At 45.2% G+C, this 26,636-nt stretch overlaps 1 protein-coding gene across 2 annotated transcripts in view; it reads left to right on the forward strand.

The window, feature by feature from the left end:
• The first annotated feature begins 904 nt into the window (after positions 1–904).
• Wapl (cohesin release factor wings apart-like) overlaps positions 905–26,636 on the forward strand; it is an 84,513-nt gene continuing 58,781 nt past the window's right edge. The window contains exons 1-9 of one of the 2 annotated variants that reach the window (XM_077686146.1): positions 905–1,060; positions 5,794–5,906; positions 9,467–9,655; positions 10,180–11,241; positions 13,672–13,737; positions 15,972–16,115; positions 16,489–16,625; positions 16,809–16,920; positions 18,155–18,412. In XM_077686146.1, coding sequence (XP_077542272.1) covers positions 9,479–9,655; positions 10,180–11,241; positions 13,672–13,737; positions 15,972–16,115; positions 16,489–16,625; positions 16,809–16,920; positions 18,155–18,412 — 1,956 coding nt within the window. In that variant the 5' untranslated portion in view covers positions 905–1,060; positions 5,794–5,906; positions 9,467–9,478. The remainder of the gene's footprint in view (positions 1,061–5,793; positions 5,907–9,466; positions 9,656–10,179; positions 11,242–13,671; positions 13,738–15,971; positions 16,116–16,488; positions 16,626–16,808; positions 16,921–18,154; positions 18,413–26,636) is intronic. The other variant, XM_077686147.1, reaches the window with a different exon arrangement.

Raw genomic sequence — 26,636 nt, forward strand, 5'->3', positions numbered from 1 at the left:
GATTCGTGCGAGTGTTAATTGATGCTTGGGAAGGTTTGTTCATAGTGCAAAGGAGGGTAGCAGCGCCAAATATGAGGCGATAAGAGATGACGAGTTTGTCGCCTTCTTCGTCTCTTGGCTCATCATATTTTGCGCTGTTCCCCTTGGTTCGTACCAGACATTTTAATATAGCGTTTCTTGAAGTTTGGTGCTCAAGCATCTGTAAACACTCCAGAGAACAGGTAGTGATCAGATAGCAGAGCGGAGAACCGGTCCCGGTACGATACCCGGTACATCTGCGCATGCGCACAACCAGTTTTTCCGGCACTGCGCACGCGCAGTAGTGCCGGTCGCCTACCGGGCACCGTACCGGAACCGCTTCTCCGGCACTAAAGGGAAGCGAATTTATATTGAAAGAGAAATGGAGTGCTTGAAATATCTCAGTATATTTCTAACGCATGCAAACATGCAGCCTCGCGCGCACAAATACACACAAACGCACATTAGTAACATAGCCAGTTGGTTGAAAAACCAGACCCCCCCTCCCCCCTCCCTAAAAATAAGGAAAAACTGTTTGGCGCATTCCTATGTGCAACAACAATCCCTCTGACCGTTACTAACGCTGTTAATCGGCTTAAAACGTTAGAAAGCGAGCATTATGAGCAACGTGGAGACAACAGAGAAAAAATTACGCAGATATGTTTCGGAGACGAGTCAGACGACACGCTCAATGCATACAGATTCTTCTCTTTGAAATTCCCTCCATTCGCGGCCTGAAACTTTATTTTCTATTTTCAGCTATTTGCTTGTTTTTTGGCAATAATTGAGTATAAAGTAAACTAATGACCCGTTATTTATACCTTTTTTGCTAAAAAATTATAATTTTGAAGTGATTCGTACGGAACTGCGGTTCACACGGCTGTTATCCACTTCCCGTGTTTTTGATGCTGGAATTATGGCGGACAGCCCGATGGCGGGTTTGCTAGGCTGGCAAAATGTAACTCCTCTGTACGCTAATTGATGGCTATTGATCTCCGAGTTCAGCGGTAAATTGATGGAGAAGTGGATGCTCTTAAACTAGGTATTGTTTTTTAACGTTTGATTGTTTGCGTGTTCTTTTCCTACTGCTCGGTGTGTTTTAGCGCTTACTCAACAAAAGGCCTAGGTTATTTCGAGCCGTCTAACCGAGCTGCATTACGGTAAAGAACGGCGACGTTGTTTCAGTTTTGAGTGAAGTGCATTACTACGCGTTTACCTTGGTGCCCGCAGTGAGATTAACGCCTGTATGGTGAGCCGATGAATTCTGCTCGCCAAACTGCTGCCTACGAGCATACTTCGCAAGCGCATCGACTGCAGTCTACGTGGGTACAGCCCGTTATCATTGAACTTCCGTTTACATCTCATGGCGGAGCTTAGATGTTGCTCCGTTAATTTGGCTTTGTGGGCGTTGTTTATGAACGATGCAGATTGCGGACATGTGAAACGCGCGTGCGAGCTGCTTGTGCTTCCCACTGGTTTGATTCGACCGTTGATCGTAACGTCGGCTGTTACGTAACCGAAGCACGCGCTGCGCGCCAATTTCGCGACTTGAATGTTTTTGTGGTAGGCTTTTTTACTGGACCGTTAATGCGGTCACCGATTTAATCGCTAGGCATCCCATCTTGATACTGTGGTGCGTAGGCATTGTTCGGGTTGCCTTCCTCTCCTACAGTACGCCTTTTTATACGAACATTGGTTGTGGGCTTTAGCTGGTGAAACGAAAAGGACGAACCGGTAGCATCACTTTGGATCGCGTTCTCCGGTTCATCCTGGGCACTTTAACCCAAGGCTGAGGTGAACAGCGCTTGCAAGGAGCGCCATTGAGGACGGCTAGGGAGAGCTCACTAGCGGGGACAGGAAGCTTCGCGACTCCTTTGCGACCATGCATCACTGCGGTGTCACTGGCATTTGCCGCGTGGATACTCGAGTAGCTGCGCGCTCCAGTCGCCTTGAGACTCCCCACAGGGAGCACTGGAGCTCGTCTGCAGCTGCTCGGTGGCGGGTTATGGTAGCCTTCACTGCGGCATCGTAATTTGTCACCGCCACCTATATTACTTTACGTGATATCGCAAAGGTCACCCGTAAGCAGCTCTAGTGGGGATTGTCGAACAGCGCGATTGTTCAGTTTTCGTTAGGTTATTGAAACAGGTGGCTACGCTATGTGAAACAGTGTGAAAAGCCAAAGGGTTAATTAAAATTGTTTTCGTGGGGTCTTATTGATCACATAAGCTGTTGCCCTTATGTCATCAACGAGATCTGCTGCGTGTTTACTTCTGGGCCTCGTTTCGGTACTACTGTGTTTAATCATCTAGGCAAACGAGGAGTTGCCGTTTTATCTGATAGGTGGAGGGTGTAGAGAGCTTCAGGTCTGTGGGGTGTTGATGATTGATAGTTAATTTCAATAAGCTGCACATAGAAAGGTCTCTGCTTCCTTTTAACCTTGACTGTTGTTAAGCGGATTCAATTCCTTTTGTGTTCCGAAATGAATTGCTTCAAAGAACATCAAAATCAAATGAAACAGTCACTGGGTAAGAGCTTTCTTTGGAGGGTGGAAAGCAGTAAACTCTAGGGGCTGAGGGCTTCTAAACACAATGGTAGCAGAAATATTTTAGTGTATGTAATGGGCATTAATGCAAGGTCGAGTCATATACTTGGTTAATTTGGGTTCAGTGTTCTTCAATTGTGTCTGTGAAATAGACATTTTCCAACCTACACTGTAAATGGTATTTTGGCAATTCAAGCAGGTGTTCTGACACTTAGTTATTAGCTACGAGTACACCGTGCAGTAGTGCCCAATCATAATAGCGCCACACACACTTCTGCAGAGGTAAAGCTTTAGTGCAAACTGAAGAGGTTAATAGTCCTGCAAATGGCAAGGTTTGCCACTTCAGGTAGGGGGTGTCATTATTTTGCAGTGACAGGTAAACAGCTTCATACCAAGCCAGTTGTGTAAAACTTCGGGTGCCAGATTCATAACTACATCCCTCAAAACCTGCACAATTTCAGTAATCGTCTCTACAAAGTCGTGGGGGTGTGGCAGTTCTTCTGCTAGGTAAACAGCAGCTTGCCTGCGCGTCATTTCCTTTTACAGAATGTGAAGGCGTTTACCACAAGAGTATTGCTTTACACATAAAATTACACAGATTCAGTGCTTGTTTTTTTTTTTCTAAAAAAATTGTCTTTTTTCTTATGCAAGAGGGAAAAAAACTATTTATAGCCAATGGGATAGGACCTCATGACAACTTTTATAAGTGCCAGTAATACCTTCGGTTGATTTTTAGTCCGCAGGACGCTAGAAAAGAAGCTGAACAGAAAGATTGCACATGTTATTTCTGACAGGTGTGTGCATTCTTTCCATTGTGCCAGATAGGTTGTATTGGTAAAAGAAGCAAGCTAGGTAGTACACATGCCTCGGCAAAACTGGGCGCCACTCACTCACTCGCACAGAAAAAAATATTTTTCCTCACGCACTCACTCACGCTCAACAGTTGACCTCACCACTTGCACTCACGCTCACTACGTGCCACTCCACCACTCGCACTCACTTGCGCTCGCGCTCACCACTCGTCGTCACCCTCGCACGCGAGTGTGTGCAGCAGACCCTCCATGAGTCATGAAACGGTATTAGTGCATTATGGCGTCGGAAGGCCATCCAAATCATATTCCTAAAGCAACGCACCACGAGAGAATTAATTCTAGAGTGCCCCATAGCAGGAGCTCAGTGAGGACATATTTTGGACGCTAAAAGCAATCCCGCCATGAACAACCATCACAGCGAGCGGCTCCTGCGCGAATACCAACAGCGAGTACAAGCGCAATAGTGGGGCTCACCGCGGCAAGCACCGCAAACAGCACGAGTAGCGCGAGTGCTCTCGCGAGTGGTGACTGGGGCTCGCCACGAGTGGCACTTGCACTCACGAGTGCCGCTCACTGCGCATGAGGCCTGCACTTACTTGCACTCACACTCGCCAGTCCGAAACGATGCTGAGGCTCACTCACCACACACTCATGAGTGGTAAGTGGGTGAGTGTACTTTTGAGTGAGCCTTCCCACCTACGGCAGTACATGTCGGGCAGCGGGACACTCCGTTCCACTTGTGTGTTGGGGAACATGAAGACACCGTGCACGATAAAACGCTGAACATTTTTATGCTTTTAAATCTGAACAGTTCAGTGAAGCTTCTCATGACCACTCTTCAAGGGACCTCGAAGAGGAGTTTGTTCACGGGAAGCTTTGCTGAATTGAAATGAGCCAAGGTAACTTGTAATTAGGAGACAAGTGAGTCATGTGCGAGTTTTATTTAGAGAGGATTTGTGTAGAAGCAAAACTCTATGCGGCATTTGTAATGTGCTTAGTGCCTTAATTAGGGTGGTATATTTTATCTGCATTGTTTGCACCACCAATAGTAGTGCCCTGCCAGTCGCTTTTAGTTCGAAACCTACAGTGACAGTCCAAAGCTGGCTGTGTGCTTAGCTTGAATCACATGAGGGATGGGCATTGCTATTCTGTTGCATTCACTTTAGGTATGAGGGGTACTGTAAAACCCTTTGTTTGTGCGCTCCTAATTTTCGTGAATTGGGGGCACACAGAATTTTATATTTTGGTATTGCAGTTACACTCCAGTCAGGAGTTATGCTTTTGTTGTTATAACAGATCACTCATACAGTAGCACTGAATCTCAAGGCAAAAGTGGTCAGACACAAATTTAATTGTAGGATGCCGCAGACGTAGTTATCACCGAGCGTATGCTGCAGAGATAAAGGGGGAAAGGATGTGAGGATTTTCTGTGGTCATCGGCAATCAGAAGGAAACAAACCTCTGGCGTGTGATGACCGCTCCCCACCTATGTTCACCCGCAGCGCTTACTCGAGGTTGGATTTGGGAACGGTTTTGTGCCGTGAAAGATTTTGCAGCAGCTTGCTTGATGCAGTGACAGATTGAAGATGTTTGCCTTGGTAAGATCAATATACCCATAGAGGATAATCCAGAGTGGTCAAGAAAGGCGCATACATGCCAAGCTTCCCACATCTTGTGGCCTTGCCCTTGTACAAGGAGTTGTTTGCTTTCAAGGAGTTGTTTGCTTTCTAGTGAGCCAGTTGTCTTGGCTATATATTTTTTTTCAGCTTTTTATTTCTTGTGAGGGGACCAAGAAAGACTTAAACAAAAAACTCAGGAACTGCTTTTTTTTTTTTTTTGAGGGGGGCATTTGTGAAGAGATTTGCGGCAAATCTGTGCACACCCCACTTGTCAAGGAATGAAGAACAGTAGACGTCCATGGCAGTTGATTCTCCTTCGAGTCCCAAACTTCAATCTGAGGGGTTTGTGAAATTTAGTGGCTGCAAATGTGTATCATATGCTCAAGTTGCAGAAGTTTAGGGCTGCGAAAGTGAGGTTTCTTCAGCAACTGGCAGATGTAGAGCACTATCTCGAAAGATGCATGCAGAACAAAACGTGCATCGCATTAGTCTTTAACTGATCTATTTGCATTATAGGTCCAATGGCATAAAATCTAGGAATTAAAGTTTCTTCAGATAGGATGTTTGATTAAATGGAGTTGTGTTATTCGAGAGTGTGCTTTGTGGTTAATTCTTTGCAGATACCGCCTCTTGCATTTTGTGCTGCTGTTTAGCATTTGAATGTGGCAACTGAAAACAGCACCTGTTGTGTGTGTCTAGCCTTCTGCTGACTGCACTTGTCCTCGTCATGCACAGACAGGAGTGTACTTGTGTTACTTTGCCTATGCAGGGAATCATGTTTGCTCGTTTTACTTCATAGGATGATGGTTTGGAGGATGTGGGTGCGTAAAACTTTGCAAGCTGTCGTAAACAAGGCCTTGTGCACCTGAGCGCATTGCCAGCTGACACCTGCACCCTACGATTAGTGCGAAAGTGAGTTTCTCGGCATGTGTACTTGCAAAGCATGCCCCTCTGCAGAGGGTACACTTTGCAATGTCTCGAGCTCGCCTTTTTCCTGGCTACTTGTAGCCCTCTCATGCTCAAGTTCCTTTTTTAAGGAAAGGCATTCCTTCATTGTCAGTTTTTTCTCCTTCTTTTGATATCGTCAGTGCACACACCTTTTGTGATCACACCCATTCACTTACTGTGTCTTGAGCAAGTCCCTCATGGCTGTAGCATTGCACATGGGATGCTGCAGTGTCACGCCTGCTGTGAGATGGTGCAGCTGTCTCGAGCTTTGATGTGGAGTGCTTTTATTTTGTTCCGATGACAAGGTCGCATTCATTGACTCAGATTTCATGCTTGGCAGTGACTCCAAAGCTGAAAAACCAGGGCTCTGATTCTTCTGCACTGTTCTTCTGGAGTGCCTTGGCCCATCTGCTCTGCTATCCGAAGCACATAAGGTGCATGGAGCACGAAACTGAAGTTGCTTAGAGGGTGGCAAATGCAAATGGTCCTCTAAGGTCATGACAGGTGGCGGCACTTTACAGAGCTTCTTTGTTTCATTTCACATTGAGCCGATAAAGAGGACTACGTAGGTCTGACATGCAACCTTGCGTGTTTAGGACTTTGACAGTGCGACCGAGTTTAAAAAGGATGCAGAGATCCTGAGTGCCTAAACAAAACTGTGAGCTGAGTTTCTTTTAAATGCATTAACAGAGAAAAGGAGGTCAATCACAGGTTCACTTACGGTGCTGATTTAATAAATTAAGCAGTTAAGTACCGAGGTTACGGAAATGCCACCACCCTCCGGTGTTTCCATTTGTTTCTAGGCACTGACATTTATAGCTTATCATTTGCTAAGTTGACCTTTGAGTGAGTGGCACCTGAATAGATTGTGATGGAGGGGCCTAGTGCATAGAAGTAACGCTGCAGTTGTCAAGGTGCAGGAACTGCCTGTTACTGTAGTCAGTAGGAGAACCTGCTTGCTGAGTGAACTCTGTAAACGAGGCCACGTTTGCCGTGGTCGTGCAGTTATTCCTGCACAGCACCATGTTCCGCTTGCAGAACTGGCTTTTTAAAAGCAGTGCCACATATTTCCTGGTACCTGTTCTGCCTGTTGAAGCATAATAGTCGTGCCGAGTCAGTTTTTAGGTTAGCGATAAACGTAGACGGAAATTACCTGTGAAATTAATCACGTGCTCTGCTGTATGTCTACCACACTTTTCTACATCTATGTCCCTGTGATCTGGATTGTAATAAGGATCTTTTTGAAGGTGTGAACCTGTCAAAGGGTGTTTTTAATTTCAGTATGTTTAGCTCATTTGCTAATAGTTTGCTCTTGTACAGGGAAGGGAGCAAATGAATAGCCAGTGCTTTAATCCGTACCCTCTAGTTGCTCCTTGCCAAGAAAGAATTGTGAAAAACAAAGAAGGATGCTTATGCCTTTGTGGATTCGAATAAGCATAAACTCCTGGAAATAAATTCATCGATACATTTAATTTTGTGCTCCAGAACAAAGCATTAAAATGAATTGGCTAACTGTTCTGTGGCTGCAGTGTGGCTTTGGAAAAGTAATGGGCACCCAAGTATAGCTGAAAGACTTGGGAACACGAACAGATGCTTAAAATGATCGTATCGCGGTGTATACTATGACCAAATGGTTTAAATGGCATTTGTTGGATGCAGTACTTTCGACTGAACAAAATTGAAAATCCACGCTTCGGTTTTTATTTCTTTAAAACTATCTAAGCCTCCGCGAGAGGCTGAGGAAAGGACATGTGGGGCCCATCATGTCCACCTTGAAGAATGTTAAGAAACTGATGGTAATTTCTTGTCTTGTTTCAATATTTTAGTTACTATTTATAATTATAATTACTACTTATAATTAAGGCAGTGGCTTCTTTTACACTCACTGGGATTTGCTCTGGTGGCTGAGAGGCTGAAGTGTGCTGCTGAGGAAAATGGTCCCAGCTTGCAGTCCTGTCTGCAGTGTCCTTTTTTGTAGTGGAGATGAAAAACAGGGATGCCCTTGTGTACAGATTTGAGCTCATGATAAAGATCTTTCGAGTGGTGTGAATTAATTTGCAGCAAGGGCAAAAGTTTGAATTGTGTCTGTTACAAAGACGTCTTTTCCACGGCCTGTGACATGTGCAGAAATCAACCAACAAGCCTTGCTTATTTTGCATCACATCCTTTGGTCAATCAGAGCCCGCTCAAAATAGTCATTAAATAGACAAAACTCAGAATTATGCCCCAGGCTTAGCTTTATCACGTAAAACACCAATTTGGCACTTGCCTAGAAAATTTCGATGAAAAATAGTTTGACCAGTCAAACTGGCTTACACAGTTGAAGGTCATTGATCAGTTCTTGCGGAAACCCGCCCAGTGGCTAAGGCGTTGTGCTGCTGAGCACGAGAACGCGGGTTCGATTATCGGCCGCGGCGGCCTCTTTTTTGATGGAGGCGAAAAGCAAAAACTCCTGTGTGTACGAGATTTCAGCGCACGTTAAAGATCCCCAGATAGTCAAAATTAATCCGTAGCCCTCCACTACGGCGTGCCTCATCGCCTGCATTGCGTTGGCGCATTAAATTCTACAATCAATCAATCAATTCTTGCGGCAAGCCGCAGCTTGTTCCACGTAACTCATGTCTGGCTAATATTTTTACTTAAGGACTGGTGAAAAGTCATTAGTAAGAACTCCCGAAGCCCATTTGCAGTCACAATAAATGAAACCGAGAACATTAAATTTATAGTAAACGTGCAAGCATGCAACATGTGGTTTGGTTGAGAAGACAGGTTTTGTTTAATTGCCATTGCAATGTGAAAGATGGCAGATTGGATATGTAGCCATGAGTGCAAGCAGGCATAAATAAACCATTTTTCCCGTTACCCTGAAGAGTAGTAAAAGAACAAAAAGCTGTTAAACTGTTCTGCCCAGTGCTTCTGTTCATTTTGTTTTTTCTGCTAGAGGTTTGAAGTAATTTTCGTGTTCATCCCAAAGGCTCGGGCGTCCTTTTGTGTGATCGTGTTTGTGAGCTGCACTTTCAGGCCTTTATGGAAGTCTGAAATTCAAGCTTCCGGCTTCGTTCATTGCGGGGTCCTTGCTTGCATATTGTTGTGGCATTTAGGTGCGGCTTCCCGCACTTCTAACACATTTTGCTGGAAAAAAAAAATGGGGGACATTAAGTTTTATTGCTGCTTTTTTATGGGAAATGGGAACATGAATACAAAGCCTGCATAATTCAAAATTTGGACAGTCTTGATTTCAGAAAGCCTGCAGCAGCTGCATGCTGGGGGGTGTTGCTGGAAGCCAGCTTGTCTGAACCATGTCTACTAAGATTCTCTGTATGTTTGTGGTAGGCAAGACATGGCTGTGTCCATTGTGAATGTGCAATAAGAATTCAAGGGTCCCCAAATCTTGTTGGCTATATTTGTAATTTGTAAAGTACAGTTTGAGCGGGGTTTGCTTGGCCAGCCTTTGTTTCTGATTTGTTGTGGGTATTTTTTCGAGTGCGTGTTGGCCTCGTGTATGACCAGTTGTGCCCCTGCAGGTCTGCATCACCATGTCAAAGTTTGGGGCCAAAACATACGGCCGTAAGCACGACTGCCGCCTGGCACCTTCCTTGGAGCAGATAATACTTGACAAAGGAGACAGCAAGACCAGCTCAGCCAAAATGTCGGTGGCAGCTGTGCACCGATGGGGCATGACTTCGTTCACGTCCCTTCGCAAGGCAACCCAGGTATGGGCCCCCAAACATGCCTCATGGGACTGGTCAAACTATTTAAATTTGGCATTACTGGCATTGTTAAGGGCGGAGGGAGGGGTAATTTTTTTTTACGGTGCATGGCATTACAGCAGATTATTTATGGTTAAGTGCAAAAATATTGTATAAGCCACTGTGCTTATGCACTTAACTATAAATAATCTGCATACTTGAACTTAAAGGCTATCTGCATAGGCATAAGCCACTTAATGGCTACTTGGTGTTCTCTAAAGTATTGTTGTAAAGGCTCATGCCAGCTTATGCCATATAGTTCAGCTTTAAAAATGGTGCTGTTGAGTCTGCTAGCCTGCTACTATATCTCTGTGGTAAAATTAGTTAAAATTGTGCCGTGTATTGTTTTGCTGTGTAGTGTATTGTCCCGGCCAAGTACAGTTTATTTAATAAGGCGCAACTGTAATTTTTCAGGCATCAAAGATGTCTGTGTTGATGGGGAAAGTAAGTAAATAGGCTGTCGTGTTGTGTGATTTTTTTTCTTTCAGGCTAATGGCCAGCCCGATGGAGCAAATGATGCATCGGCGCCATCAGAAGCAAAAGCACCGCCGGGCTCCTGTGACGACCCGTTCAACTTTGAAAGTGACCACGACGATGCTGTATCTCGTGGGGGCAAATGCTCCGATCCTCAAGGTTCCACAGGAGATTCTTCCCAAGCAAGCTTCCGGCCCCCACCCCCAAAGCCCAAGAAGTTCTTCAAGAGCCGCAACACGACATCATCATCGCTGGCCTCCCAGACATCGGCACGGGCCGTGGCACAGTTTGACAGGTTGCGCGCTTCCACCACCTCCGCCCCACTGCCTGTTAAACCTCCTAAAGAGAAGGCCGAACCCTCGTCTAAAGTGGGCATCAGTTGGGGCCCCGATGATGGTGTGGACTTCCGGTGTGTGAAGCTAGAAAAAAGTAGCCGCGCTGCTGCATTCTCGAGGGACCCGCCGCCTGTCACAGAGGAGCCAGTCAAAAGCAGCGAGCCCTGTGAGGCTGAGGAGCGGCGCTCACTCCGCACTCCAGCTGTCCGAACATATTCTCGGAAAAGGAACGCAGGTGGGGCCCCAGTTGAGGTGCCAGGCGTTGTGGTGCCCGTCAAGAGAACTGCCGCGACAGTGGCCGTCAGTGAGGCCATGGTGTCAGGCTTGGTGCTGGTGGTGCCAAGTGCAGACTTGGGTGCGGCCTCTTGTGTGGAGGGGAGCATGGGCGATGAGGCAGCCTCCGAACCAGTGTCTGTCGCTGACTCACCTGTAGACAATGAGGAGATGGACAGTGAACTGGCACTGTCACCTTGGCAGAGCACAGCGCCGGTGGCCTCCAGCCCTCCGCATACCAGTTCCCAGGACTCGAATTCCAACCCCATGGATGCTGGGGGATCGTCGCAGAACTTCGCGGAAGAAGAGCCTGAGGAGTCGCCAGCCCCCGCCTCGCAGAGCTCTGCATCCAGCTCTCAGAACTCTGCGTCCACCTCGCAAGCGGAGTGTGCCAAGCCTCCGGAACCAAAGGCATCCTCTTCGAGGTGCATATTTAAGAGCAAAAAGATATTCCAGAGCCCCAAAAAGGTAATTGGCTGTTCGTCACTTTTGTAGCAAGTCTGTTATAAGTTAAGGGAAATCGCTGCCTTGTTCTGACATGGAGATGCTTGTTTGTTAAGTTGGGGGAGAGGACACACAGTGCTGTGGCCATTAAAGTCATTCCCGTCTTTCTTTTCTTTTTTTTTTCTTTTTGCTTTTGTACGTACATATGAAATACGGTGCTGTTACTACTCTAATGCTTTGGGCTTGGGAGGAAAGAAAACAACCTTGTGGGAGCACCTCATTGTTGTCTTGTATGGGAAGGCCCAATTTTCAGAATATAGAGAGTGCATACGCATGACTCCTACTGTGGAAAAAATTCACGTGGTGTTCTGTGGTGTTCAGCTACTTTTTTCAAAAACTAATTGGTTCAAAATTTTGTGGACTACAAAAGAAAAAATGAAGCTTAATAAACATTCTCGATTGTATAAATTTCAGATTCGGGTTTTGGGCTATGTACAGGATTTTTTTTGCAAAAACACGAAACTTTAGTAAAAACATTGAAACTTGAGAAGAATGCCCAATAAAGATATTGCATCAAAAGCAAATAATGTTGAAATAATTCTAAAATATACAAAATGTTTTCCGATTCATTACCAAATATCCTACAAATTGAGGCTTCCAGCTGAATAAATTTAAAGCTACACAGAAACCATACAAAGCTCTGTAACTGGCATTAAAAATAGCATAAAGGTGCACAGCTGTGAAGCTTTTATAGCTGGCACACTACAGAACAGGTTCTCTTCTTGGGCAAAGAACAGGTTCTCTTCTTGGGCAAAATGTTCGCTTTGATCAACGAGCAACAAGTGTCCAATACATGTAAACATTAAGGGGGATGCTGGTCTTGAAACAACTTTTAATTTTCAAGTAAACTTTGTGAAACTTGTCAGTTTTGTTGCTTTTTTTTCCCCTTTGATTTCAAATATGCCATTATTTTTTCAGTTGGTCAATTAGTTCCCAAGATAATTAGAGATAATTAGCCATTTTTGGTAAAACAATAGACAAAGCAGTGTTTGTCATAAAACTGTAATCTTTATATTTTCCAATACTATGAACCCTGGTGAATGCAATAATCGAAGCTGTTTTTTGATGCACCGCTTGGAACTAATTTTACAGCTCATTAAACATTGGTGTTTGAAATGGGCATTCAAAATGGTTCCTTGCCACTGGTGCCACCAAACTTTAATGAGCTGTAAACTTAGTTCCATACGATGCATCAAAAAACAGCTTCGATTACTGCATTCACCAAGGTTCATAGTATTGGAAAATATAAAGATTACAGTTTTATGACAAACACTGCTTTGTCTATTGTTTGACCAAAATGGCTAATTATCTCTAATTATCTTGGGAACTAATTGACCAACTAAAAAAATGATGGCATATTTGAAATCAGTGAGGGAAAAGCAGCAAGACTCGCAAAGTTTACTTGAAAATTAAAAGAAATTGTTTTAAGACCAGTGTCGCCCCTCAAATAAGACACCTGGCAGCTCTAACATTGCCAATATCAATAAAAACATCTGGACCAACCATCAAAAAGACCAAAGTGGGTTTTGAGGAAACAAAGCTAACTGATAAGCTTCCATTTTCTGGCCTGGTTTCACTGCCTGTGGCTGTCTGAGTGAACTTTAGCGTTATTGTCAGATGCTGACTGTTGAGTCATCAAAGAAATTGAATCATGGCGATATGAAAGGATGGAGAAATTGGCAGTTAGCATGCAGAGTGTCTCCCAGGTGTACATCTTTCTTAAAAACATCTTGTTGTCTTCTTGGTTGGTTCAAAAGTTTTTTTTCGCCATGCAGAAAAACAAAGTATCGTACTGCAACCAAAACCATTAGAAATAGCGGGATGTACCTCCTAATGCTGGTGTGTATTCAAGATTAGTCTTTGAATCTGTTGATAGTGGGTCATTGAAACCCAGTAGATGTGGTGGTAGATGGTGAATTGAATTTCAATAGAATTGCGCAAAAATATCCATTGTAAGAGTTCATTGTTAAGCTTTGAGAGTAAACTTGTTTTTGAAATGGTCGAACTTCTGCTCCAGGGCAGACGAAATATTAATGTTAGCTGTATTGCAGTCTGATGCACACAATTCAGATACCATATTTAGCTGCACGTGGGAAGCAGTTCTTTTTCAGGAGGTGTTACAAAATTAATAACAAATTTCAGACAGAATTCATTGAGAATGAGAAGTTGCTTTTGTTTTAAGACTTTCTTACCCCCTTGAACAAAAGCATTGGCACTGACATTGCTGAGATATGAGAATTAGATGGCAGTATGGCTGTGTGTTAGTGCCAGCCTAGTGTGGGTAAAATAGGTTCATTTTACTTTTTGGGTTTCGAAGATGTGTAGACAAAATCTTCATGGGGCATTGCGAGCTGGACTCAATTTCTCACTGAGGTTTTCCTTTTCCTCTTGCAGCCTAAGGCAGTTTACAAGATGCGGCACTGGCAAACTGCAGATGCTGAAGATGAAGAATTATTAGAGGTACTAAGTTCATCCTTATCTATCTCTCGCGCCCTACCTCCCTGCCCACCCTTTGTTCTACTATGTGGTTTTTACATCCCTTTACCTGGAAGGCAGTTTTTTTTTGGGGGGGGGGGGGGGGGGGGGGTCTTTTAATCCTTTGTCGTCTAGAACTTTTACCCACTTTGCGGCCGTTCAGGTTCGCAACATTTTGGCAGTTTCTGGCGACACGAAAAAAACAACACAAATTGTGCAAGAAAAACTCACAGGATATTTAACTTTTCTGTTGAATTCTGCTTGCAACTCCTTGGTCGATGTTTGAGCAGCGTGTGAAACCACTCGAAGCATTCTTCTGGGTGCAGGCAGGCCAGGGTTGCAACTGCAGAAAAGCACAGTTTCCGTGCTGTCTCCTTTTGTTTTTCTATCTCTACAAACAGCACAGTCCTTGCTGCTTTGGCCTGGGAGCTTGAAGATAAAATGGCTCGTCCCAAGTAGCCTTTCCTCGCACTCCATACATTTAGACGGGCCCCACTTTTTGTCTCGAGCCCTCAGATCACCCACCAGCTGTCGTATGAGGTTGCGGTGGTACTGCAGGTTTCACTGCTAGTTCCCTGCATGATTCTTAGCTGTGTGCGCCTCCAAATAAAACTGTTGGTAATGGAAACCTCTAAATGCCAGGAAAAAATCTTTCGCCAATCTTTCGACAAAATGCATAGTTCAGAGTAATGATCCGCATGGTGCTGTCTCCATTGCTGTCGTGGTCTTCACCCCTCACTTCTGTCGAATCACTGTCATCGTTAACTGAGGGAGGCATGCAATCCTCTACGTCACTGAAGTCATCATCGCTTTCGCGAAGTGCACCACTGTAGAACGCACGTGATGAGGACGCGGCCATGCTTCTCGGCGAACAGTGCGTACGTGCAAACGCTCTGGAATCCAAAAGGCCCGTGCTGAACATTGTGCTGCACCCTACTGCTAAAAGAAGACAGCTTCAACAAAGTTCACTTATTCCTCAAGAGATGACGCATCATGTATACAAAGAATGCGGGCGCATTGTAGTGGGAAAGCCCGCGAAATTTAACCTTGAACACCCATGTTGGGCGTGGCTCGACAGCGGACTGTTACAGCCGTAACACACTGCAAAGGGCTACAAGCCGGTAAAGTGGTGCTGTGAATTCCTCTGTCAATAATTATGGAAGCAGAGATTATAAAAGTAGACATAAAGCAAAAACAAATTTGAAGGAACAAACCGTGATCAGTTCCAGCCTGCCTGCCTGTTGGAAAATGAAAATGCACTTCATCATCACTTCACAAGGTCAAACAGTGACTGTGGGTTTTGCCTTGAGAGGGTTTAGCACTGTGTGGGTGTTTCTCACATTCTCTTCTTTGCCACTGCTGTCTTGCGGACCACTAGCTTTATTACCAGTCAATACACAAGGTACCTTTTGGATAAGAGTATATTTTGGGGAAGAGGATATTGTGGTGCTTGCCAAAATGTCCCCTTCTTTGTCATTGACAATTTTTAATCTTTTTAGTTGCTTACTAGCCTCTGTGCGCGGCAGCTGTTTGCAGTGAAAATCCACCACATCCTCACAATGCCAAGGACTGTGCCCTAGATATGTTATGAATTCTAATGTCTTGCAAAGGTCAATATCAGTTTGCTGGGGTGTAGATGTTATAAAAAAAATGGCAAATTTTTATACCTGCACAGTGTACAGGTATAAAAAAAAAACGTTTGAAATGTATGGTGCCTTAATAACACTATAATTGGCAAAACATAAAAACTGTCAAGGAAGTGAATGTTTTTTTTAAATAGTTATTAGCAACTGATTTTGCTTCCTGTTGCTTTTCCAGACGTGTTGATGCCTTCGAGCGTATTCTATTGTCTGGGCAGACGGTGCCATGTATAGTTTCATTTAATAAGTTATGGGAAGTCAAGGGTGGATCTGGGGCAGCCACTTCACCGTCTCATGTCAAATATGTTGTTCTGCAAGCAGCTGAGTGGAGTTTTCCTGCAGGTAAAGCGTAATAGTGATTGTAGCCTTCTCCTAACTAAATTTTGTAATGTATTTGTTAGTGGATGCTTTTTTATGTGTGTTGTTGTTTTGCGCTGGTTATCCCTTTATGTATTAGTGTTTTGCCCTCCTGTAAGGCTGCATCAGGATTCTCTCTCCCCCCCCCCCCCCCCCCCCTTCCCTTTCTCCTCCGAAAATTGTAATCTTCATTGTGGGTGAAACATTTTCAATACATTTCAGACTGCACAGAACCAGAACAGGCTCGCTGAAGAATTTGATGACAATATATTTAGTGACGAAGCTCTCACAAAGGAAGTGCACCAGCCTTCACAACCATGGAAGGATACTGTAACATCTGTGAAATGTCCCCGTAAGGCTCGAGAGGTAAGGCTACCATTGATTCGTAAGATGGTGGAAGCAACGGTTGTAGGATGACATTGCGCTGGCTCCCGTTGTGTTTCAATCGCTCGGGAGTTAGTCTGGAGATTGTCGTGCTTTTAGCTGTGGCAGCATGTGCAGGCTGTTGAGTCTGTCCATTGTCCCCAGCCTAGTAATCCTTATGTACCTTCCTGTTCATTGGCACCACTATGTGGACGAAAAAATGGAGGAAGTGGCCAAGGGGACAGGCAAAGAAAAAAATCTCTTCTGCCACCCATTTTGCCTCAAGCCACCCAGAATCCCTCGTGTACTCTGCCTCCTTCTCTACAATGAGGAGTTTTTGGTTGCTGAAGGCTCTGTCATGTACTTTTTTTTCCAGCTATATACAGTAGTTCGCAATGTGAAAAAGGCATATCAGTGCCATGAATCTGGAGAAACACAAGAGTTCAATGATGACATTGAGTATCTGCTGGAGGGAGTGCAACCAAGCAACCCCATTGCAGCCAGGTGTCTCAGGTAAGCAAAACTTTGAAGCTTTAGTACTCTTTAGGTATCAGGGACATGTGGGCAGGAAAGCTTGCAGTAATGGCTGGACTGAATTCTTTGCTAAAATATTGGTGGACCGCAAACCGCTGTGCAGTTTTGGTGAATACTGTTAGCTGGTCTCACATAGCTCTGTTTGCGCTTGCTTATTTGCAGTGTTGTTGGCTTGGCTTCTAAGTGCATGGTTCCAGCATTTCGGATGCACCTACGAGCTCATGGGATCATGTCCAAGTTCTTCAGTGCCTTAACTGATGCTCCTTCGGATCCAGTGAGTTATCCCCTTTGACTTTGCATTTGTCAGACTATTATCCTTATTTCCTTTTTTCTGTTATTTGCCCCATTTTTTCCCCATTGGAGAAAATACATGTATGAACACTGTTCTAAACTCCGATTGATAATCCACTGCTAAAAGAAAGCAAAAATGATGCATAATTGGGCTCTTCCACGCTGTAGGACACACAAGACGTGCTAGGTGAACAACTTGCCAGAGCATAGTGCTATTGGAAATGTCTGCAGCTGTCCCTGCAAAATACTGTGCCTGCAAACACTCAAAATACTGTGGCGATGACGAAATAAGTGCCATACTCAGTAGCATTTCTGACTGATTCGGTTAACATGCTAGCTGCGAACCTCTTGAGGTTTGAGCGGCAAATCTGTATGCAAACACTGGGCATGAGTTATTTTGGGTATTGCTGTGTCTACAGGTGGCTGGTTTTTATTGTCTTGTACTGCGAGCCAGTATTGATGTACCTGTGTGCACCTTTAGTTTGGCCACAGTGGTGAGCACAGGTGTCACTGCTACTTGTCTCAAACTGTGGGCAAAAGCAGTGAGCAAGCATGTATGCTACAATAGACTCAGCGTCTCTGGTTTTTGCAGAGCCAGGAGTATGAACCAGTGCAACTGCTATGACCTTGTAAAACGACTTATTCGTCTTTTGGGAACATGCTCTAAAAGCATTGCGATTTTCTCCTGCAACTTGCATGTTGAAACTTTTCCTCGAATGAAGAAGCTGTACTTCTCGATCATCCATCAAAGAAACAATGAAATATTTTCGCACTGATGGCATTAGTTCTTGTACTCAAATTACATAAGCAGCACTACAGTTCTCAAAGATACCAGTGTACAGAATTGAAGACTAGAGGAGTGAGGCGATGAACACAGCACTGCACTTGTAACTTCCTCAGGTCGCCCTTCGCTTCTTGCCTTTGTGTTTATGCCAGTTTCCTGCGAAAATGAATGTGCACCAACTTGCCCAGCTTGCCATCATGGTAAATTAGCGAGCTGTTTTCTCACAAGTGGTGTGGGCTATGCCGTGCTCACTGTCATTTATGGCTGATCAGTTTAACATGCCAGCTGCATCTGGTGTGGCCCATCTTATTGTAAGTGACTACGTTGCTCCAAATCTAATGTCTTCTGAACTAAACTTTTTTAGTATCCTATTCCCCCTGGAGCCAGCCAGTGTGTTGACGTGCTTGCCCTCTGCCCCTGTTTGTCCTTGCAGAGCCTGTCACTGTGCACAGCGACGCTGTTCTTTGTGCTGAGCCAGGACCGGCTGACGATGGACCTGGATGCGTCCACGCTGTCCCTGATGCTGCAGCTGTTTGAGTCGGACCCCCAGCAGCAGGGCCAGGAGGGCCTGGCAGCGCCCCGGCCCCCTTCCTCCGAGCTCACCGAGAGGCATCGCGAGAAGGTGCAGCAGCTCTGTGAGCAGATGCAGCAGAAGGGACATGCCAAGCACCTAAACCTCAACAGAGTTAACGTGAGGGACCTCTTCGTCTCACCTTATTCCCCTCTGGGTTTTTTTTTTTTTTTTTTTTTACGTGTTGAATGGAATTTGCAGTTTTACCCGCCTTGACCCAGCAGTTGTCAGTCCTCACTGACTGGTGTACTGTGTTTGTATAAAACACTGCTGATTTTGCACAGGTTAAATGCTACATTGCACTTGTGACTCTACTCGTGGTACGTCCTTGTTGTCAGTTGCAATTTGCTTTTCAGTTAGAGAGTTGCCTGCACGATTCCAAGGTAGCCTTGAGCAGGCTCTTTGATGAGCTGTAGCATGCATAGCTTCAACTCTTTGACGAGATGTAGCATAGCCTTTGCAAGGCCACCTAGGACTTGGATGCGTACAATTCAAACTGTGTATGGTGCAATTTGCGCACTGGCTGCAGTGTTTTGGAAATGAACGCATCGAAAACGTGGCTTGTCTGTTTCTGTGTGCTTCGTATAGCCTCAGTACGAACATTGAAATGTGGAAGCTCATTGTGTAGCACAGCAGAGTGGCACATCGGGAGTATTATTGCTGCTAGGACAAGCATCTAGACGCTACCTTTACTTCAACAGCATACAAAGCCACCAGGAAGGTATCCACTTCCTATTGGCTTTGAAGCTGTAAGGTTTGAGTGGGTTACCTGAAGCTTACATAGGGCTTTATAATTTCACTGTGAGGTGTACAGAACAAGGTTGACTGCTGAAGTCACTAGAAATGCGAGTATAATAAAGACGAGATTTGTTTTCACGTTGCCTTAACTCTTTCGCAACCGCGAAAAAAGGGCCGATTTTCGACATCCTCAATCACATTTTTTTTCTTGAGTAATTTTTATTGCATTTGGCATTGTGATATACCAAATTGTACATTTTTAATCAAGCTTTCGAACAAAAATAACTCCAGTGTGATAGGTAGGAAACTGTTTGTTATATTAGCTGTTAACAAAGGAAAAAACACACCAAACCGAAGTAAACAAAACATACACATGCAGCTGAACAAAGCTGCAAAATTAAATTCAAAGTTCTGGAATATACAAAACGTTACACATGATGTCAGCTCACATTCTGGAAAGTTTCATTTCTGTACGTTATAAACTCTATTTTTCATGGCCCTTCAAGCTAGGGGTGGTGACTGCTGTGCCACTCAGAAAAGCAGTTGCGGGAGGACGTGAAGCATAGGGGCACTTCGCATGTGCTGCACTTGTTATATGTTTTCTGTTCTACTTTCTTCTTTCGATAGCACAGCTTGCAGTTCTTCGACTTCTCCATTTTCTGGGGTTGGTTGCGAATTGGCTCTAGACTTGGATATGGGGCACGGTCTTGCTCGATGTCATTATAATCCAAGATCTGCTGAATGAGCTGCTCTCTAAAAGCAAGCTGGTCGAATCGGGCATTTTGGGCTAGCTCTGGGACTCCTGGGTTTTCTTTTCGATGGCCTTGGTAGAGGATGAAACTGTTAACACACGCTATGTCCACGCAATGAAAAAACAGGGTTTTCCACCAGCGCACGCATTTCCTCAAGACATTGTAGGTTCCAATTATTTGGTCCGATTTATCTACACCCAGCATGCCAGCATTGTAGTCTTGGACAAGCAGAGGCCTTTTGATGGTAATCAAAGTCCATCTGTCACCTGTCTTCTGCCTTCGTGTGGCTGGGACAAACTTGTTGGCTGTATGAATGGTACTCATCAGGTTCACGGCGCGCCGGTCTTTCCATTGCATATATAAAATGTTGCCATCGCGAAGCCACCGAACGTCTCCGCGCTGAGCTCTTCGTTCCCACCCAACATCCTTCAGCTCAGTTGGAAAACATCGGCGATCTTTCCGGGTGGTACCACAGGCAAGGGTTTTGCGCTCGAGCAGATGGTCAAAAAGTTTCCCCGAGGTGTAGAAGTTGTCCATGTAAATTCTGTACCCCTGGTCTAGATACTCTGAGCACAGGCTGCTGACCACATCAAAAGCTAGGCCATGTGGTCCTGGTCTTTCACGCTTGCCTGTGTATACAGAGAACTGGAGGGTATACCCTGTTTCGGAGTCGGCTAGTACCCAAAGTTTATACCCCCACTTAGTCACTTTGTCCCGGATATACTGCCTCATTCCTGATCTGCCTTTTGATTTCACCATACGTTCGTCCACCGAGAGGTCCCGCTTTGGTTGAAAAAAATTTGCTGACGTCTGATTGATGTGCTTCAGAAGCCAGGACACCTTCCAGATCTTGCCAACAGTGGCTTCACTTGCAAAGTCGTCCGGGTCCGATACGTGTAAAAAGGCTAGTAGAGCTACAAACCGGTTTCGGGGCATAATCTTTGATGGGAGAAGGCCACTGTATATACTCCCCGTGCTCCAGTATAAGTGCAGTCGTGGTACTTCAACAATTCCCATGTAGATGATGATCGCAATGAAACGCATCATCTCCAGCGGAGTTACTTCTTCCCATGAGCCGTCACGACGAGCATAGGTCGGCTTGTCAAGAATGTTCATCCAGGCGTACTTGTTTGTGTTTTCACACAACATTCTGATCACTTCGGCCGTAAAAAACATCATAAAAAAATCCAGCGCTCTTGCGAACTTCCGGGTGCCACTCCGCCGTGTAGCGTCGATATGGACACCGGGCTGTCGCTTGGGCTCAAACTTCACACGTCGTGGCGCATTGGGCAAAATATCTCCACCGTATGTTGCCGAGACACTAAGGAAACAGAATAAACAACTGTCGTCAGTTATAAAGACCGCACACTGTATTTATACAATGGGAGCGCTGAAACGAAACTTACGTGCGCACAGTGGCTGATGTCCCCGGCTGCTGCGATGAAATGTCACTGTCTGAACTGAAGTCCAACGATTCGACATCATCACTAGACTCCTCGCTGCTGCTCTCGTCAAAAGAATCGGACTTAGAAGCGGCCGAAGTGCTTGGTTTCGCTTTTTGGTTTCGAGTAGCGCGCGGAGGAGCCGCCGCCATGATTGCCCAACAACGCCGTCACCCCGACTCAAACTTGTATTTTTCTCGGCGCCTCCATGCGGTGAAAACAACAAAACGAAATCGAAACCAAAACTTTAGTTCTTTTCGAACACATCAGAGGGCGCCACTTGTCCGTAGTCTCTGAAACAAATTTTTGGCGGCCGGTTCAAAACGTCGATACCATCGCATCGATGCCCTATGGCGCGGTTGCGAAAGAGTTAATTTTGCACATAGAGTTATGAATATAATGTGGCAGAAGAGACAGCATGTCATTGGGTAAAACAAAATTCCCAGTGTCTGACCTTTCACTGCTCTGACCTTTAACTAGCCAAGGCTGCTGTCTTTTCTGCTTGCATGAATACTTCTGCAGTGTACAGTGGAATCTCGATGATATGATTCTGGGTGATACGAATTTCAGGATGATACGAATTTCTGATAAGTCCTGGCGAAATTGCATTGTTTGCCTAGGGAAAAATTTCGGCTCTTATGAACGGACCTGCGCGGCCCGGCGGATGATACGAATGAGCCGGCGAGGCGCCCGACTGCCGAGCGAGCAATCGACGGAGATATACGGGCTTTCTGTCGCCTCTTTGTCGCTCTTTCTCCAGGAGTGGCCGGGCTGTTTTCTGCTTGCGAAAACGTGCCGCACACTCCACAGGCGCGCTGACACCGCCGCGAAACCAACAGCACGCTGTGGGCGGCGCGGGCGGCGGCGGCAACATGGCGGTGGCTTCGGCCGCAAAGTGGTGCGGAGCGCTTGAGCAACCGCTTCTAACTGCTTTTTAAAAGGCCGCTCAAAGCACACATAAAGTTTCTTGTGCGGTAAACGAGCTAATAATGTGGGCGAAAACAGTGCTATAAAACATCATCCGCGCCGCTAGTGAAAGTGCCCATGAAATATCTGCTGGGGTGCTAAGCCTAAGCATCTCCGGCTGAGCCAGAGTTAGCCAGCCGGCTTTCTCAAACTCTTCGAAACTGCCGTCATGAGGCGCGTGCCTTCCCATTGGCGCAAATCGTCAGGCTCCTCCCTCTGCCACGCGCTTCACGCGTCATTTTCTGACCATGGCACAGGGGGCACTGCGAGTAAGGAGACGAAAGTCCAGAAAAAACTGCTCGGCGACATGGAGTTTTAAAAAAAGCAGAAAAATGTCACGGATTTCTTCACGCGAAAGTAAGAAAAGAAATAAACGAAAATTTTTTTTAGTGCTCAATTTTTTGGTCTTTGTTGGTTCATACGAATTTCGGATGATACGAATATTTTTCGCGGACCCGCGAGATTCGTATCATCGAGATTTTACTGTACATAGGTGAATCGTTTTGAAATTAATGCTTCTGACACGCGCATTAAATATGGAATCTCTATTAGTTATGCGGCAAGAGAATATTTAAATGCTGTGTTGAGATATATTTTCTGGGAATCGCATTGTTGTCAGTTTTCCCCGAGCCAAATGGAGCTAAGAACCTTTATCCAGTTTCTGTTTAATACCTTGTTGCATGGTAATAGCACTAACTGCCAGGAAAGCATGCACATGAAGGTTTTTGTATGAAGACAGTGGCTAAATGATTTAGCAAAATGAAGATCTTGTGAGCATAGCATGTGGCAAGACCCTGGCCGTTAAACAGCACCACTTGTTCCTCTTTCTTCCTTCAGCTGGCTCTTAACATACAGTGTCTGACAACAAATTTGCGTGTAAGCTTTGATTATGTACAGTACATGTTCACGGGTAAGTAAAGATGAGCTAGTGTAACTTGTAAAGTTCACAAGGGATTGGGAGACTTGGGGGTGACAAGGAGGAAGGAGCATGAAGCACAACGGCTTGACATCAACCAATTCTCTGCTGCATGTGAAGGAACTTCATGTGTATGCACTGCTCTCGTTGCCTCAAGCCATTTCTTGGTCAAAAGCAATGCTCGACTCATGCTTTGAGACACTCGGTCTTCTATCCTACGTTCTCAGTCGCTGCGAGAAACAGTGCGTTTCATTGTTTGGATTCTCATTGCTCAAGTGTGCTGCCATTTTTAAGCCATCGTTGCCAGGCTACATGCACACAAAGGTAGAAAAACGGTCCCCCTTCCTTCAAACTTCTTTTGCCCTCTGGTGCTGAAATGAAACTTAAGACGATAAAGTGTCCCTACCCTATCTTTGGTGGTAGAAGGCTCACAGCATGAGGCTGATTGAGTGGGAATTTTTATTGGCCAAATCGTGCAGCTTCCCATGACCAGTACAGCTTTGGCCTGGACGTGAAAGGGCGAAAAATCTCCATTAATCAGTGGTCTTCCTTTATGTAGCATAGGCTCCGGAACGATCGCCGGGTGGCACTGCACTCTCCCCTCTGGGGGAGTACGCCGGGGCGGGCGCCGCTTCGGCACGTGCTTTTTCCGCTGCGCGCGTGCTGCATTTCTCGCGCTAGGAAGAGGGCTGGGTAAAATTTTCTTTCGACTTATGAAAGCATACGCATTAGCACGTGTCCAGCAAGTTCGGTTTACACGTAGAGTAGCTACTGGGTCCATTTTTGCCGGTGCTTGTCTTGTCGTCTGCTACGCGCCAGTCGAACGGCCGAGCGCCCCGGCGGTTTCACGGGATAAAGAGTGCTCTTGTAGGCGACCCTTGGTTGGTCTTACCACCTCAGTCATCGCGAAACGACTGCGTCTGGTGAACGGCTTTTCAGCGCCCTAAGCAGACGCCCCTCGGCCCGCTCCTCCGCGTCTGGCAAGTGCACGCGCAGCTCGCGCTGTCTCCCGCACCGCCTGAGGCATCCAGCCTCCTACTCACGAATGCGACAAAGAGACCGCCGGCTGCGCAAGCCACTTAACTCTTTCGCTACCGCAGAAAATTGACCAATTTTGGGGGGGTCCAAGAAAACATTTTTTTTTTCTGCTAAAAAATTATTTAGGCACTAATTGCAGGAGCACAAAATACAGATTATTTAACGGCCTTTCCAATAACACCAGTTTTTTAAAGGTTTTCATATATCATAGTTGTGAAAAAAAATATCAAAATCAAAAGTTTTGTCAAGTTGTCGAAAAAAATGATAAAAAAGGAGTTGTGTATATCAAACCACCGGTAGTACAAAAAAATTAGAATATACATTTTGCAGGGAAACATTTCAAAAACACACCCTAAAAAAAATGTCGACTTGCGCGGAACAGTTTTTCAGATATAAAAAAAAAATGTTAGCACGCACGGTGCTCGTGTCATGCGGTGAAGCCCAACCTCTAATTCAAACTGTGCAATTTTGGGTGGTTCCTTGGAATAAATCTGGCGGTTTGACGTTATCAGAGGCACCAATTTGCCCCCACATAACGTAAAAACATCTTGTCAATGGCTGACTTTGCATTTACAGCGAGCACAATATTTGGGACAAGCACGCGATGCAGAAAAAAACATGCATGAAGTTGAAAACGGAACGCCGTGGCTGATGTTTGTTGTCGTTCACGGTCAGTTATCTCTCAAAACATAAAGCTGAGCTTTATTACCATATTCTTACTCGCAATTGTAGCCTTGCTCGCAAAAATGAGGTACGATGAGCTAGAATCGTCCCCTGCGATCTTTGGCCGAGTAGCAGTCGCGCGCTAAAAAAGATCAGCACAACGAGCCTCCTCTATTGCAGCGCCACCTAACATTTTTTAAATGAAACAGTACAAAAACTTATCAGAGACTCCGTCCGAATAGACAGTTCAACTAAGCAGCAACATTAGACACCCGGATATACCCTCGCATGAAAACGAAACTGGAAGGCGAACAGCTGGCAGTGTAAGGCCGGTTTGAAGCGCTGTCCTCGGCGGAACAGATATCTGGCGACTGGGTGTGACCTTTTGACTTGCATCTGAAGTTCTTATCGCAGAAATCGGGTTAGGGTGGGGGGAAATGAGGAGCGGCGTGCTTTGTTCGAGGATCAGTCGCGGACGCTTCAGGCGCCATGGCAGTTAGCCTTGAAGTTGGGTAACTGCGTAGTTGCGCTAAATATGAATTTCGCGATGCAGAAACGAAACCGAAACTGTTGTAAACTGTTTGGGAATGGTCCTGGGGTAAGTAGAACTACCAGAGTACTTAGGACAACTTGCGCAAAGGCAATAAAACTGCCTAAAATCATAAAGTAGCTTTGCAACCAGGCACTGCTTGACATTTTCAGCCGATTTCTGGGATTATTACTGTCAGAGCGTGAACCTGACGATTGAAAATCGTTTGCTAGTTCCCCATTCACGCCCTGATAGCAAAAAACAAGCGCTGGTGCAGAGTAATTACGAGTTGCACGCATTCTTCGTTGGTAGCCTTGAGGCGCGATGACCACGCCCCTTTTCCACAACCAGGTGATTCAAAAGCGTGTCAAAAATCACGTTTCCGTTGCAAAAATGAAAACAAAACTGATTTTGAAAGGCCATTTTCTGATCTAACTCCGAACAGCTTTACTTGTTCGAGAAACGCCTGGAACGCTATGAAAAGGCGCTCCCAAAAGTATCGATCAAATTGATCGATTTTGATAGGCGCGGTAGCGAAAGAGTTAAGCCAGCACGTACAAAGAGCGGCGGGAACACTCCTCACTAGCCCGAAACGAAAAGATGAAACTGAAAGCGAAGCAAACCCCCCATATTGTTGCATGGTCAGCTGCCACGACAGTAAAGAAGAGGATCCATTCGTTAAATTCTGCATATTTCCCGCGAAAGCGCAGCAAAAGGATAGGCGGTAAGCATGGATCACTGCAGTTCGAAAGGTGAAATAAGTTGACACATTTTTGTTTGTATCTGTGTGCTTTCAGTTTCATTACCCGGCTTTGAAAATGTGAACTAGTGTTCTAATGAGTCCTCCCCTCTACACTTTTTTTAATGCATGCTGCCAATGATTGTTTTCCGCTATAATAAATGAACTTCAGAGTTGTTTAGCTGGTGCCGTTCGATATCGTCCATATATAACACAATAGGTTGACATTTTGCATGGGTGAAAAAAAAAAAAAAGTTTCTAGCGATTTACCTGGCTGTAGTAGCTCTGGTCCGTCTTGTCATTGTGACTTGTGTTCTGGACGGGATTGCTGCGTTGTTCGCTTTTTTCCCACATTTAGAAATACTGGTAATTAAAAGAGGTATACACCAAATTCTGTATATTATAGTAATTAAAAGTTATACGCCACAAGCTGTTCTGTTGTTTCCGCGAACTGTCACGCTAACCCATACTTGTACTCCAAGCGGGTGACAAACATTGCGAACAAAAATTTCTTCAAGGACAAGTAAAATGGAAATGCGGCGCTGTCAGCGCACCCCTTAT

Source organism: Haemaphysalis longicornis, unplaced genomic scaffold (assembly GCF_048455015.1).
Source record: "Haemaphysalis longicornis isolate Haplotype H1 unplaced genomic scaffold, Haemaphysalis longicornis Haplotype H1 scaffold_1, whole genome shotgun sequence".
Taxonomy (NCBI): Eukaryota; Metazoa; Arthropoda; class Arachnida; order Ixodida; family Ixodidae; genus Haemaphysalis; species Haemaphysalis longicornis.